General features: G+C 39.8%; 1 protein-coding gene across 5 annotated transcripts; it reads right to left on the bottom strand.

Moving 5' to 3' along the window:
• Nucleotides 1-2499: 2499 nt before the first annotated feature.
• On the bottom strand, nucleotides 2500-13496 carry LOC105184455 (uncharacterized). Of its 5 annotated transcripts, XM_025303768.1 has the most exons (8): nucleotides 13394-13490; nucleotides 13125-13298; nucleotides 12635-12891; nucleotides 11321-11590; nucleotides 6608-6741; nucleotides 6320-6485; nucleotides 5456-5906; nucleotides 2500-4022 (listed from the first exon to the last, which is right to left on the bottom strand). In XM_025303768.1, exons 2-7 carry the CDS (start codon nucleotides 13165-13167, stop codon nucleotides 5505-5507), a joined length of 1272 nt encoding a protein of 423 aa, XP_025159553.1. In that variant the 5' UTR covers nucleotides 13168-13298; nucleotides 13394-13490; the 3' UTR covers nucleotides 2500-4022; nucleotides 5456-5504. The 5 variants fall into 5 exon arrangements, 4 of the variants coding, with proteins under 4 accessions (XP_025159553.1, XP_025159554.1, XP_011141574.2 ...); XR_003113688.1 differs by lacking the exons at nucleotides 13125-13298; nucleotides 13394-13490 and having other exon boundaries at nucleotides 2500-3533; nucleotides 3722-4022; nucleotides 12635-13118; XM_025303769.1 differs by lacking the exon at nucleotides 13125-13298 and having other exon boundaries at nucleotides 13394-13496.
• Between the last annotated feature and the right edge of the window lie 740 nt (nucleotides 13497-14236).

Raw genomic sequence — 14236 nt, 5'->3', positions numbered from 1 at the left:
CTCGTTACGGGATCTAAATTTAAATGTCCATTCATGAAAAAGTATTTTCGAGAGCACACAACTGTTGTCTCCGCTTCTTGTTGTCATTTTTTTCGTCATCTCTTTTAAGAGCTCCAAATCCTATCTAGACTTTCAATGTCAATGAAAAAAAAAAAAAAAACCGTAGCGAATATTCTCCATTCATCCCGACCAAACATTCTTTCTCTACCGCAGCTTATCAACCAGGAACGCTAAATTTTTGTTCCAGAAGTTGCGGAAAGCAAGTCCGACGGACACGGATGCCGCACCGGAAGATCCGGTTCGGGCAGAGCAGGGTCGACCGGAAGGTAAAGTTTACAAATTTCCTACACATTTGTGTTCAACCCTTTGCAATCTTTGCCTTTGCAACTTGTTCCTCATCAGCTCTCTTGAAAGCTGCATGTCTCATTTAAATTTTCAATGTTGGAACAAAAATATAAAGATAAAAATCCCATATCAAAATATTTCCGTATTTTCGATTCGTCTCGATCAAAGATATTCTCTCTCTACCGCAGGTTATCAACCGGGGAAATTATTTTTCTGTTTCAGTTGTTGCGGAAAGCAACAGCAATCCGGCAGATGCTGATGTCATACCGAAGGATCCGACTCGGGCTAAGCAGAGTCGGCCGAAAGGTAAAGTTTACAAGTTTCCTACACATCTGTGTTCAACCCTTTACGATCTTTGCCTTTGCAACTTGTTCCTCATCAGCTCTCTTGAAAGCTGCATGTCTCATTTAAATTTTCAATGTTGGAACAAAAATATAAAGATAAAAATCCCATATCAAAATATTTCCGTATTTTCGATTCGTCTCGATCAAAGATATTCTCTCTCTACCGCAGGTTATCAACCGGGGAAATTATTTTTCTGTTTCAGTTGTTGCGGAAAGCAACAGCAATCCGGCGAACGCAGATGCCGCATCGGAGGATTCGATTCGGGCCAAGCAGAGTCGGCTTGAAGGTAAGTTTACAAGTTTACTATAGTCCTCTGTTTGATCCTTGGCGATCTAGAGCTGGGATATAATTTCCGGCTCGACTTGAATTACGATCGCAGAGGGTAAACTACTCTTTTACTCGCCCGCACGTTGGTCAAATCTGATGAGCGAATGTGAATTTTTTGTTACAGAGTTGAAGCGGAACGTGGCTGGCTCTGACTGCAAGCCGTTTCGGTGAGTAAATACAGAATGAAAAGAGAAACAAAATTCCGCATGACGGATGTGGGACTAGATAAAATATCGTTCGAGTCAATGCGAATTGCAAATAGATTTTTGCATGTGTATGTTTGTGACGTTGAATAAAATATATTGCTCGAAACAATCAGGGGATTACTTGATCGATAGTCTGCATTACATACGAGATTTAAAATACCGAATGATTCTCTTTTGATGTTCAGTCATTTGAATAAAAGATATTCATATCTACAAACGCGATACGGTCATCAGCTACTTTACTTTCATTTTCCAGCGGGCCGCAGAATTATTTAACGACAATTATTTGACAATATTCAATTGTCCGTGTAAAATATATTCATACGCATAAATGCCGAAACCGTTAGCTACTCTTTTTTTATTTCCAAAACAGGCTATAGAATTATTTGGCAATATTGTCCATTAATCACGATCCCTATTGTCTCGAGTAGCATATAATGCACGCAGAAATTGCGCCAGCGCACGCCGAGGTTGAAGTAACCTCGCTTGCGTGCCTTTGAATATCGCAACCGCGGTTATCAATATACGCGTTTATATCCGCACTGCTAACAAAGAAAGCTTAAATTCTCATTTCACCAAAGTATCACGAACGTAAGCTTCGTCGTGACGGAACCATCATGCGTTAAAACTTTGCCCCGCTCTCTCACTCTCTTTCTTTTTGCGCTCCCTCGGAGTGACCAGTTTCTAATTGTCTAATCTTTCCTCGCATGCATTCGCGAATATTCTCGTAGATATCGATATTCCCGCATTTTCGCGACTTTTCAGGCGCGATCGCGAAAAGCGCTGTAAACAACCGTTGGAGTCGATAAATTTTCACACAGTTCTTACTCCTCACCGATCGAGTTTATAGAGTTCGTTTCGCAGCGCGTAAAAAGTTTCCACCGATGTCGACGTATAACGTTCGTTAATTGACGCAAATATAGCCGCTCTAATACAAGTATCGACCGCGTCGCGGATTGTATGGTAAAAGTGTAGCAATCAACGTGGAACGCTCTGCAAGATGGATGCTGCGCGACATGGAGAGCGGCAGCGGACATGGACGGACATTGGTGGATCTGGTTGGATGCAATGGGACATCATCAATATCATCATCGGTGAGCGTTTGACTCAATGCTCGCAGAGAGCTCTTTTATTATTACATTGTGCATGCCGCAAATTTGCATTGACTTTTGTAACGAAAAATATATTCCATGAATTATTGCCATATATTATGGCCTTATATTATTGCCATATATTGTTGCCGTATATTGTTGCCATATATTATTGCCACATATTGCTATGTATTATCGCCATATATTATGGCCACTTGAAATCGCGCAAACAATCCAGAAAACTGAATTTGCCGATAATCGCAAAGGCGCGCGGCAGACGTCGCGGACGGATGACAGCAGCCCATCTCAGGGCTGCCCAATAACAATGTTCTTGCTGCAGTTTAACTTTAAACTACAGCGGTCTCCAGTCGCAGGGAACTTTCTATCGCGGACTAACCCCTCGAGCGGAATGTTCCCGAAAAGCATTCTTGACATAAACGCTGGTTATAAGCGAACTTGCCTCGTTAGGACCTCGTCGCGGTATCGTTGTCGCGAAAAATATGGAAGAAAGGAGCTAAACATCCGCACTGTTGGGAAAAGGGGAGCGATGGCGTCCCTTCGCGAGTAGAATGTTAAGCCCTTGCGACTGCGAGCGTTAAATTCCACCGCGGCTGCGAACGCCCCCCGACTAGTTTCTTCGCGGAAACTGAATCTTCATAACTCGCGCTTGATCGTGCGTTGAGACTCTGTCGAAAGTGGGATATTGAAGCGGGAGTTGATGATATAAGCGTGACAAAGTAGTCGCGCATTTTATGATCGCTCTTTAAAATTGGGACGCTTCTTTCGTCGGTGATAAAGACGGGAAGAAATCAGAGCCTGCTGCCGATGAGATCGTAAAAACCGCATGGATTTTCCTTCTATAGCTGCTCCCGCGGTTTATGTTTAATCCGCATTACGATCATTTTTGCGGATAAGTATGGGGAAAGTGACATCCGCGGATAACCTTTGTCCTCTGAACGAAACGTCTCGTAAAGTTTTCCAGCTCTTTTACGCAAGTTCGTCGCTCGTGCTTGATAAAAAATGTCGCGGGATGTGCCTATGAAAAATGTTGCATGTGGAGAATACTACTGGAGCGCACGTATCATCTTGAAATGAAATACCGCGAAGGCAACTATTCTCGTTCCTCCAACTTGCGCTTTATAAGTTTCGTGATCCGTGAAAATTTCAAGATCAGATACTGCTTGTTTGAGGGAGATTTTTAGACATTCTCTGTGAGAACCTGAAAAGCGAGTATCGATATATTCGAATGATTCGAGATGCAAATCCAAATGTGTTATTTATATGCATACGAGCGTGCGATTGGCTGAGTCTTTTTTTGGGGACGAGTTTTGTCGTTTCAAATCTCGCAAGAATCGTGTGAAGAAAGTTTGAGCTAATTACACGTTCACGTGTGTGAAAACAACATACTCGAATTTGCAGCGACGACACAGCGGGAATATTTAGCGGGTCTATCTTGAAGTACTATCTTGAAGTTTCCGATTAGATTATATTTCTCGTCAGCCGTCGTTCTGTCGCCTAGGCCCGTCTCTTTCGCCCGGGTGCCTCACCAGCTTATTTGTGTTTTACTTCGCCGACGGCTTGTTCTCCTTCTTCTTCTTCTTCTTCTTGCACGCTGGCAACTGTCGTTAGATCACGTGGGCCGCTCTTGTCTCGAGCAGCTTCGTTGCTTTTTCGATACCATCTCGGCGCGTGCTCATTCATTACACTTCTGTAATTAATAGCTCGGTTGTTGCGTACATCGCAAAATAGCATGGGAATTTTATATTTATCTTAATCCGTTCTATGTCTTCGTGAATTCCTAGGAACGTGGAATTTGTGAAACATTCTGTATCTCGTTATTCGTAAGATTTTTTGTATTATTAGGTGCGCAACTAAGTTCCCGCTGTTTTTCAAGAGATTGCTCCAGTAGTAAGTGCTGGTCGATTGTGACATAACCAAAACGTCATGAACCAAGCTTAGACACATGGTAAACAAACTGCTTTGACACATTAGTGATTTTGTTTTTGCGTCATATACTTTTGGTTGTGTGAAAATGTCTTATTTTGTGCCAAATAATCGTCATTTGCGGGAAGTGTTGCTTTTCTTCTTTCATTCGAAGAAAACGGCGGCTGAAGCGCATCGAGAACTTCAAAAAGTTTACGGAGATACTGCTCTAAGTGAAACAACGTGCCGTGATTGGTTCCGTCGCTTCAAAGACGGTGATTTCGATAGTGACGACCGTTCGCGTGAAGGAAGGCCAAAAACCTTCGAAGACGCTGAATTGGAGGCATTGCTCGATGAGGATCCGTGCCAAACGCAAAAAGAGCTTGCTTCAGCATTAGGAGTTACCCGCCAAGCCATTTCCAAGCGATTGCATGCGTTGGGAATGATTCAAAAACAAGGAACTTGGGTTCCTTATGATTTGAAGCCAAGGGACGTTGAGCGTCGTTTTTCGCCTGTGAACAACTGCTCCAGCGGCAAAAAAGGAAGGGTTTTCTTCATCGCATCGTTACGGGTGATGAAAAATGGATTCATTACAGCAACCCAAAGAGAACAAAATCATGGGGATTGCCCGGTCATGCTTCTACGTCGTCGGCTCGGCCGAATATTCACGCTGCGAAGGTTTTGCTGTGTATTTGGTGGGACCAGGGCGGTGTTATTTATTATGAGTTGTTGAAACCTAACGAAACCATCACTGGGGAACGGTATCGAACTCAATTGATGCGATTGAGCCGAGCACTGCGCGAAAAGCGGCCACAATACGAGCAGAGGCACGAAAAAGTGATTCTATAGCATGACAACGCTCGGCCTCACGTTACCAAACCCGTTAAAACCTACTTAGAAACGCTCAAATGGGAAGTCCTACCCCACCCGTCATATTCCCCAGATATTGCGCCGTCCGATTATTACTTGTTCCGTTCGATGTCACATGGTCTGGCTAATCAGCAGTTCCGCTCATATGAAGACATCTCAAAATGGCTTGATTCGTGGATAGCCTCAAAAGACGAACACTTCTATCGTGACGGTATTCGAGCTCTGCCAGAAAGATGGGAAAAAGTTGTCGCTAGCGATGGGCAATATTTTGAATGATTCATTTGTAACCATTTTTTCACAATAAAGTTGCATTTTCATCAAAAAAACAGCGAGAACTTAGTTGCGCACCTAATACATTTGCTCTTCCCCTTTATGTCGTGAAAGATTGAGCACGTCGTTATAAGTCCAATAAACCCATTTCATCATACATGGGTATTCGTTTCGATATTATTTTACGAAAAAGTGCACCCTTTATACTCAGATTTTCGTAACGACCATCGTCCCCGATAATCTCGTCGATATCTCTTATATTTTCCTTCTCGCACAACACTATCGGCAACACCGTGAAGGAAGCTATCATTCCATAAGCAGCTCTTTCCTTCAAGGAGTCTTTCAGTTTTTCTATGGTAGGCGGCTGCGTTTTGCAGCCAATTTCTTTCATAGTGCACGATAGTGTTTTAAGGTACTCGTCCAGCAGGACATCTTTGTTATCTTCAATGGTCTCCACGGAGGGACTTGTGCTGAGGAAATAGAGGAGATCGATCGCTGGCGATGTGTAAACAGCCAATTGAAAGTCCACCTGCAATATCAAACGAAGTCACGATCGATCGATCTCATGAGCGCTCGGCAATTGAATTAGAAATGAAATCTGTGTACGGGAAAAGAAGTGGCACCCGTGTTTAGGAAATCGAGAGTTTACGTAGGCGACACGGGCAGATAGGTGGTGGATATATCTGAATTCGATCAAGCCGAATTTATTGCATTATTCATAATACACTGCTGCATTTTGAGTCGTACCGCATATCATCGTTCATTCTTTTTGTCTCGGTGCCGGTGAAGTCAATGTCGCAGTCTTATTTTCGCTTGTAATTGAAGCGCGCGTTGGTGATTATTTTACAATTTTGATTCATACCGAGATGATAGATAATTGAAAGCAAAACATCGTATTTTGGGTATCTTATCGTTTATAGCACACTTCTATGGCGTACTCACAAAAATATGATCGATTGGTTTTCCAGCTTCATTGTACTTGAACAGCATGTTGTTTACCCAGAAATCTCCGTGGTTGATCACGCAGAAATCGCCTTCGCGTGGCTTGCTTACTTTCGTCCCTATCTCGTACGTTCTACTGGCGATGTTAACAATCTTTTTTGTGTATCTAATGAAAGAAATATGTCTCATAGAAAGAGCTTCACATGGTACCTCAGGAAGATACAATCGAGGAAAGGAAAAGAAAACGTTTAATATTGCCGATAAATTGCGTTTGCACGCGAGTCTTACTTTTGGTCCATTTCCGGCCAAGTTTCTATTTCTTTTCCTAACGACTGAACAGTGTTCTTGAAGTAGTCACGAAAGTTCTTCGGGTGCTCGGGATTGAACGTTCCACTTACATACAATTGTTTTTGACTCGGCTCCTAAGTATCAAAACATTTGCTTAAGTTTACGTAAGCTTGGTGACACCTCGCTGATATCTCACTGATATCTCCGATTATCGAAAATTATCAGATTACCAGAGCAAACTCTATTGATAAATAACGACAAGATCGGTATTTATATACAGGGTGTCTCAAAAGTAACGGACCACTCCAATAACTCTTCATTATTGAAGTTTCAAGGAAAATGATCTGATAAAGTTATAGGGATTTAAGTGAGCTACCTTATGATGACCTTGACTTTGACCTTGACCTCTGTTTTCAAGGTCATTTGAAGGTCAACTTGCGTTTTTTAAATGGGAACCCTTATTTTTTATTACACTTTTTTTCTACTAGTTAATTTGAACAACTTTTGTCTAAAACATTTTTTTTATTTGTCTAATATTTTTTGAGATATTTGAGGAAAACTTGGTAACTTTTTCAATATTTAACTTATGATATCTCGCTAATTATTTGTCAGAAGAAAAATTGTTACTAGATTTTTTACTTTATTTAGTGAAGAATATATTGTTACAATAGTGCCCTGACTTTCGTTAACTTACTGACTTTTGAAAATTTCAAAACCATTAAATTAACAAAAATCAGGGCGCTATTGTAACAATATATTCTTGAGACTAAATAAAACAAGAAAGTCTAGTACCACTTTTTCTTCCGACAAATAATTAGCGAAATATTGTAAGTTAAATATTGAAAAAGTTATCAAGTTTTCCTCAAATATCTCAAAATATGTTAGATAAATAGAAAAATGTTTTAGGCAAAAGTTGTTCAAATTAACTAGTAGAAAAAAACAGTGTAATAAAAAATAAGAGTTCCCATTTAAAAAACGCAAGTTGGCCTTCAAATGACCTTGAAAATAGAAGTCAAGGTCAAACTCAAGGTCATTATAAGGTAGCTCACTTAAATCCCTACAATTTTTATTCAGATCATTTTCCTTGAAACTTTAATATTGAAGAGTTATTAGGGCGATCCGTTACTTTTAGGACAACTTGTATGATGTGCAAATTTTTCTTTACTTGGCTGTTTCTTCCCCTTCTTATTCAACATCGAAGCACGCGTTGCTCTAAAGAGTAATAACGGATATTGAACTTTGGTTATTCTCTGTCAGACATACCGGCTGGATCATCCACCGTGTAGTTTCAAACTTCCATTCGCCTGTACAAAATCGCAGCAGTTTATGATGATCATTATGCCGCACGCATTATTACCGCGTATACGTATGTGCCGTATCAAAGTTTAGGGTCGCGAAACACGATGTTCATCTTGGATGGGTTCAGTTTTATAGAGATTGTTAACGATCGCATTAATTTTTCCTTATCCCGACGCATATTTACTCGCATCATTTTAAATTTACGGTTCAATATTGCTAATAATTCACTCCACGTTAAGTATCATATTTCGTCTTATTGTACCAGGTCTGTAAATATGAAACCGGAATTTGCCCATAAATGGCCCTAGCTGTCAATGTAGTTACCGTCAAACCGCGTCATTGGCGCCATTTCCATTTGTTGACATCTGACAAACTTTTTCAACTCACAACAATACAAGTTTCATATAACAGCGTAGTTTGTAATAGCGTTGAACATATCGAATTTTGTGCCTGCAAGCTACGATTTGCGGACAGCATTGATTTTCTGTTACCATTTGAAGAAAACTGCTGCAGAATCGCATCGAATGCTCGTCGAAGCTTACGGTGAGCATGCTCTTGGTAAATCACAGTGCTTTGAGTGGTTTAAAAAATTCAAACGTGGCGATTTTTATGTGAGAAACGAACAACGTGGAAGACCATCGAAAAAGTTTGGAGACAGCGAATTGCAAGCATTATTGGATGAGGATGACGCTCAAACGCAACAATAACTCGCGGATCAATTAAATGTGACACGAGAAGCCGTCTCCATATGTTTGAAAGCCATGGGAAAGATCCAGAAGATGGGAAAATGGGTTCCACATGAACTGAATGAAAGACAGCAGGAAAACCGAAAAACCACTTGTGAAATGCTGCTCGCCAGGTACAAAAGAAAGTCATTTCTCCATCGAATTGTGACTGGCGATGAAAAGTGGATATATTTTGAGAATCCTAAGCGTAAAAGGTCATGGGTGACTTCAGGCGAACCATCGACATCAATTGCAAGGCCAAATCGCTATGGACGGAAGACAATGCTCTGTGTTTGGTGGGATCAGAAGGGTGTGATCTATTATGAGTTGCTAAAACCTGGCGAAACCGTTAATACTAAACGCTACCGATAACAAATAATCGATTTGAATCAAGCTTTGCATGAAAAACGACCAGAATATCAAAAAAGGCAACACAAAGTGATTTTGCTTCATGATAATGCACCATCACACACAGCAAAAACTGGTCAAGGAAACGATTGAGGCGTTTAGTTGGGAAATACTTTCGCATGCGGCTTATTCACCAGACTTGGCTTCGTCCGATTACTACTTATTTGCATCGATGGGACATGCACTTGCTGAGCAGCGCTTCATTTCTTACGAAAATGGCTCGATGACTGGTTTGCCTCAAAAGAGCAACAGTTTTTTTGGCGTGGCATCCACAAATGGACAGGTGGGAGAAATGTATAGCTAGCGATGGGCGATACTTCGAATAAAATATTTTTTATCATTTTCATACAATAAACGTGTATTTTCTATACAAAAATTCCGGTTTCATATTTACATACCTGGTATAATATACAGGGTGCACGATTTATCTGAAGACATTGAAATATCTCGAGAACTATGCATTGGATAAAAAAAAGTGGTTAATGAAAGTTGTTAGTCTCGAAGGGGGACATCCAATGATACCAAACTCGACCTCCCACCTCACCCCCTGGAGGTGGGGGTTAGGGGCAACTTTGAAATCTTAAATGGAAACCCCCATTTTTTATTGCAGATACGGATTCTACGCCACAAAATACGTAAATTTTGTCCGGAACTTTTTTTTTGATTCGTGATAGATGGCACTGTAATCGCAAAAAATTATATTTTCCGCAATTCTCCAGAAATGATCATTGGATTGAGAAATAAAAAATACCTGTTCAATATTTTTAAATCAACAAGTGCCAACAACTCGTGAAAACATGGTAGAACGCATAAGAAACGCTTGCGCTGAAACTCCCGCAGATATGCTTCTATCCTGTGCACAGTCATTTGAAAAAAGGATCAATAAGTGTATTGAAGTTGAAGGTAAAATTTTCGAACACTTACTCTAATTAATTGAACAGTGAGAGGCAAGGGGACTCACATTAAAAAAGCACCCCGATCTGTGAGAGGCAAGGGGACTCACATTAAAAAAGTACCCGAAGGGAATATAAAACTATTACGTCCTCGTCGTTGTTCCTGTGTAACGCTAAAAGTAGTTTCTCGGAAAAATTCAACGCTATCTATCACGAATGAAAAAAATTGTTTCAATAAAAATTTCACGTACAATCTAATTCTGCAATGAAAAATATGGGTCCCCATTTGAGATTTGAATGTTATCACCCACTCTACCCCGAGAGGATGGGGGGGAATAACTTTTATTATGTTCTTTAAAAATATTGAACAGGTATTTTTTATTTCTCAATCCAATGATCATTTCTGGAGAATTGCGGAAAATATAATTTTTTGCGATTACAGCGCCATCTATCACGAATAAAAAAAAAAGTTTCGGATAAAATTTACGTATTTTGTGGCGTAGAATCCGTATCTGCAATAAAAAATGGGGGTTTCCATTTAAGATTTCAAAGTTGCCCCCAACCTGCACCCCCAGGGGGTGGGGTGGGAGGTCGAGTTTGGTATCATTGGATGTCCCCCTTCGAGACTAATAACTTTCATTAACCACTTTTTTTTATCCAATGCATAGTTCTCGAGATATTTCAATGTCTTCAGATAAATCGTGCACCCTGTATAACACAAAATACTCCAAAATATGTATAAAAATATATAAAATAATCATGTATGTATGTATCTGCTGCCGACAAAATAATATTAACAAAAAACTTGACGTTGCATACAGTAATAAAGTCGTACAATACGAGCGGAAAAGTAATTGAATACATGTGATAACTTTTGCCGTCAAAAGATAAGATAAATTGCTGAGTAAGTTAAAACACGAACGAAAGAAAAAAAAAACAAATTTTATAAAGATGGAAAAACAGAAATATTTACAACATTGGTGATAATAAATTTTCGTTGTTCGATATTTAAGGCTTTCACGTTGCGCATAAATGTGATTGATGAATTTGTTTAATTTTCGATAATTGACACAAGTCACACGAGATTCATTATTGTTGAAAAGATGTCTCAATGTTTCAAGCTTGATTTCGTGTACGATCATAATATTGACAAGATGCTCGTTACATGCGGATTTAAATCACTCGCAGTTTTATATTTACGTCAAAGGAATTTTTACGAAGTTTTAAAGCGGTTTTAATGCAGTTTGAACTTAATTAGGCCTAAAACTTGTGTAACGTAACCTTCTCATATCCATGTTAGATTCATATTATGTTGTCGATGGGAAGAAAGTTAGATGGCAAGATGTGTATTGCGTTGTAAACACGTTGATTTGGATTGCGTAATTTACCTTTTCATAAACAGCCACAGATGCCGCGTGAAATTTGGCCAATCCTTGAAGCGCTAATATACAGTGAGCCAGGTCGAGACCAACCTCCCGATCGGCCATACGGAAACCGAGAGGCGCGAGGTCCTGGAGCATCAGAAGCGGTATGTCTCTCTTCTGTGTGTACAAACATTTGGCGCTTAGGAGATGTTTGAATTTCAACAACTGATTCATTTTGATCAAGGTGTTTGACATCATCGACATTTCCGTATCGAAGAACGACGAATTCAGGATCTGCAAATTTTTCAAAATTAATTTGAATTTTCATTCGGCATATTTTTGAATTTTCATTTGTGCAAATTTCGACATTGCAATCCGGTATAATAGCAATGTCACGATGTGAGCAAACGTTAATGTTAATAATACGCACGCATACATCTATGATTGATTTTAATAAGTCTCTTATTTAGAGTAGGCATCTATGATTGATTTTAATGAGTCTCTTATTTATAGTAAACAAATGCGGCTTGATAGGAATTGAATAGGCTTAATATTTATTTGAGTCAGACAAGACGGCAACTTCATTCAAAATGCGAATCGCAAAATGTCGAGTCATACAACAACTCTTGAATTATTTAGACAAAGTCTAAATGTCTCATTATTTTTCCTTTTTTTTGCATGTTTGCTGTTGAGTCAGTTCTGTTAAACTAATCACCGATGTCTATTGACTTCGGTTCTATTGATTACGTTCGTCATTCCACTTTGAGGAAATATCTCGTGTTGTTTGAACCGTTTGAAAACTTCGAATTGCAAGGATTTAAATGCAGATCTCGCATATTGACACAATCTCTCCGCTCTCCCCTGAAAAATCATACTTAATTTTTGCGTTAATTGATTCTTTTTAAGATCCGGCGAATATAAAGAGATGTTCAGGTTCGGCCCTTGGCTAAGGCAACATTTTAACGTGCGAATCTTCAAAGGAATTAATTAACGCGAAATTAAATAATTAGACAGAGAGAGAGAGAGAGAGAGAGAGAGAGAGAGAGAAAGAGATGGGAATGTGGAATTTTAATATTAATATAATTGGGACTCAGAAGATAGTTTGACGTGGAAGATTGATTCATCGCGCGTGTTACAAGTCCGGAGAAAAATATTCATACGAATATCCATCCAGCGAGCAGCTCTCAGAGCCATGTATTATTAATTAATGCGGCTACTAATCATATTATTAATTACAAATTCAGTTTTGAGAATTTAATCCGATTCGATTTGACACTGGAGACAACATTGATCTCTGAAGGATTGAGCTCTGAGAAATGTATGAGAAGAAACACTCACGAGATCCTTGCGTATCCCGTCGTTGATAGGCGCGATCTTGACGATGATTGATTTTTTCTTCGTGATCTTACGACCGGCCTGATCTTGCGTGTATTCGACTAAAGCCCTAATCATATCACTGCCGTAGTTGTCACCCTTATTCGTAGCCGGTTTCGTGAATATATCAATCACGTTGATCGAGTTATCCTCCTCCGATTTTCGCAGAGCCTTTTGCACGAAGCATACATTCAGCCATTCCGGTGTCTCTACGGGCATTTCTGAAATTGGAGATGGAATTGGAGAATTTTCCCGACAAATCATTGTTCTTTTCGCCATGTCACGAAACGCGAAAACGATTCTTTACGATAACTTATTGTTCGCGGTGAGATTTATCACGTTTCCTTTCTTCCCGGCTAACTCTTTCTCTCTACCAATCCCCCCTTTCCTCTCATTCTGGCCTTTCCACACTCTTCTACGGGCCAACCCGCCCGCCGTTTTTCGCTCGTTTTACCGTCGTTTCTTTCTTCCCGTCCGTCGATATTCAAGACGAACATTTCTGTGCGTCCGAGATCGCTGTTTCAATTAAGAGCATAATAATAGGCTGCCGCTTTTCCCTTCGCTCCGCCGGCCGATAATGAGCATACGTATTCATCTTGTCGAGATGTTCCGTCGAAACGTGATCGAGCTGCGGATATTTGCGAGAAATTTACGACACGTCTAGCGTGCCACGATTGCGTATGTACTTGTTGCGCCGAATGATGTCCACTATATATATCTCACCTTGATGAGTGTTCTCAGAAATGTTTCTCGCACTTTTCTCAAATTCAAGCGCAACGTATGCGACAGAGTGCGCTGGCGTGTGGATGATGGCTTGAATCTTAATCGCGACTGACTAGAGACTGAGCGCCAGTGATGACAAGTCGTGGGAGAAAGTCACGCACGCGTATTGAGCAAATACTTGGTCTGTTCTTTGTAGCTGCACTACTGAACTGGTGCAATAAGCTAGAATGAGAAAACCTATATTTGTCTCATTTTAACTTATTGCACCAGTTCAACAGTGCAGCTACAAAGAACAGACCAACTGTGATAGCTTCACGGACGTATATATTTGAAGGTATTGTTAGGTCCCCACTATGAAGGAAATGTGAAGGAAATTATAGGGAAGGAAAAAAGTTCCTGTTCAATAAATATAATGTAGTTTAAATATGAATAATAAAAGATAATAATAAAATTTATTAATTTGTAATTTTTTTACATCTGCAGCCAATATATTATATTCACATCGCATATTATATTCTTATCGCACTTATTATCATAGCTTCCTTTTAACTTATCACTACATTTATCGCTACACTTATTTATTATAATACTTTACGGTAAATATTTACCTATAGGGACCACCTCCCGATTTCAAAAATTTTAGTTGTATGTTATGTAGATCATCACTCTGAGTAATGCTGCAAGACTTTAGTCGGCGGTCACTTTATTTATTTTTATTAAAAAGTTATTAACAAAAAAAGTTTGGTATATACATAAGTTGCAAGTGCGTTTAGCACGACGCGCTATGCGCGCCCCATCCCCACTCCCCGATATTTACCCGAAAGTGATTGAAAATAAACAGTG

Source organism: Harpegnathos saltator, unplaced genomic scaffold (genome assembly GCF_003227715.2).
Source record: "Harpegnathos saltator strain DR-91 unplaced genomic scaffold, Hsal_v8.6 scaffold573, whole genome shotgun sequence".
Classification (NCBI taxonomy): domain Eukaryota; kingdom Metazoa; phylum Arthropoda; class Insecta; order Hymenoptera; family Formicidae; genus Harpegnathos; species Harpegnathos saltator.
Note: the sequence above shows the minus strand (reverse complement) of the source record. Positions and strands in the feature narration are given on the sequence as shown.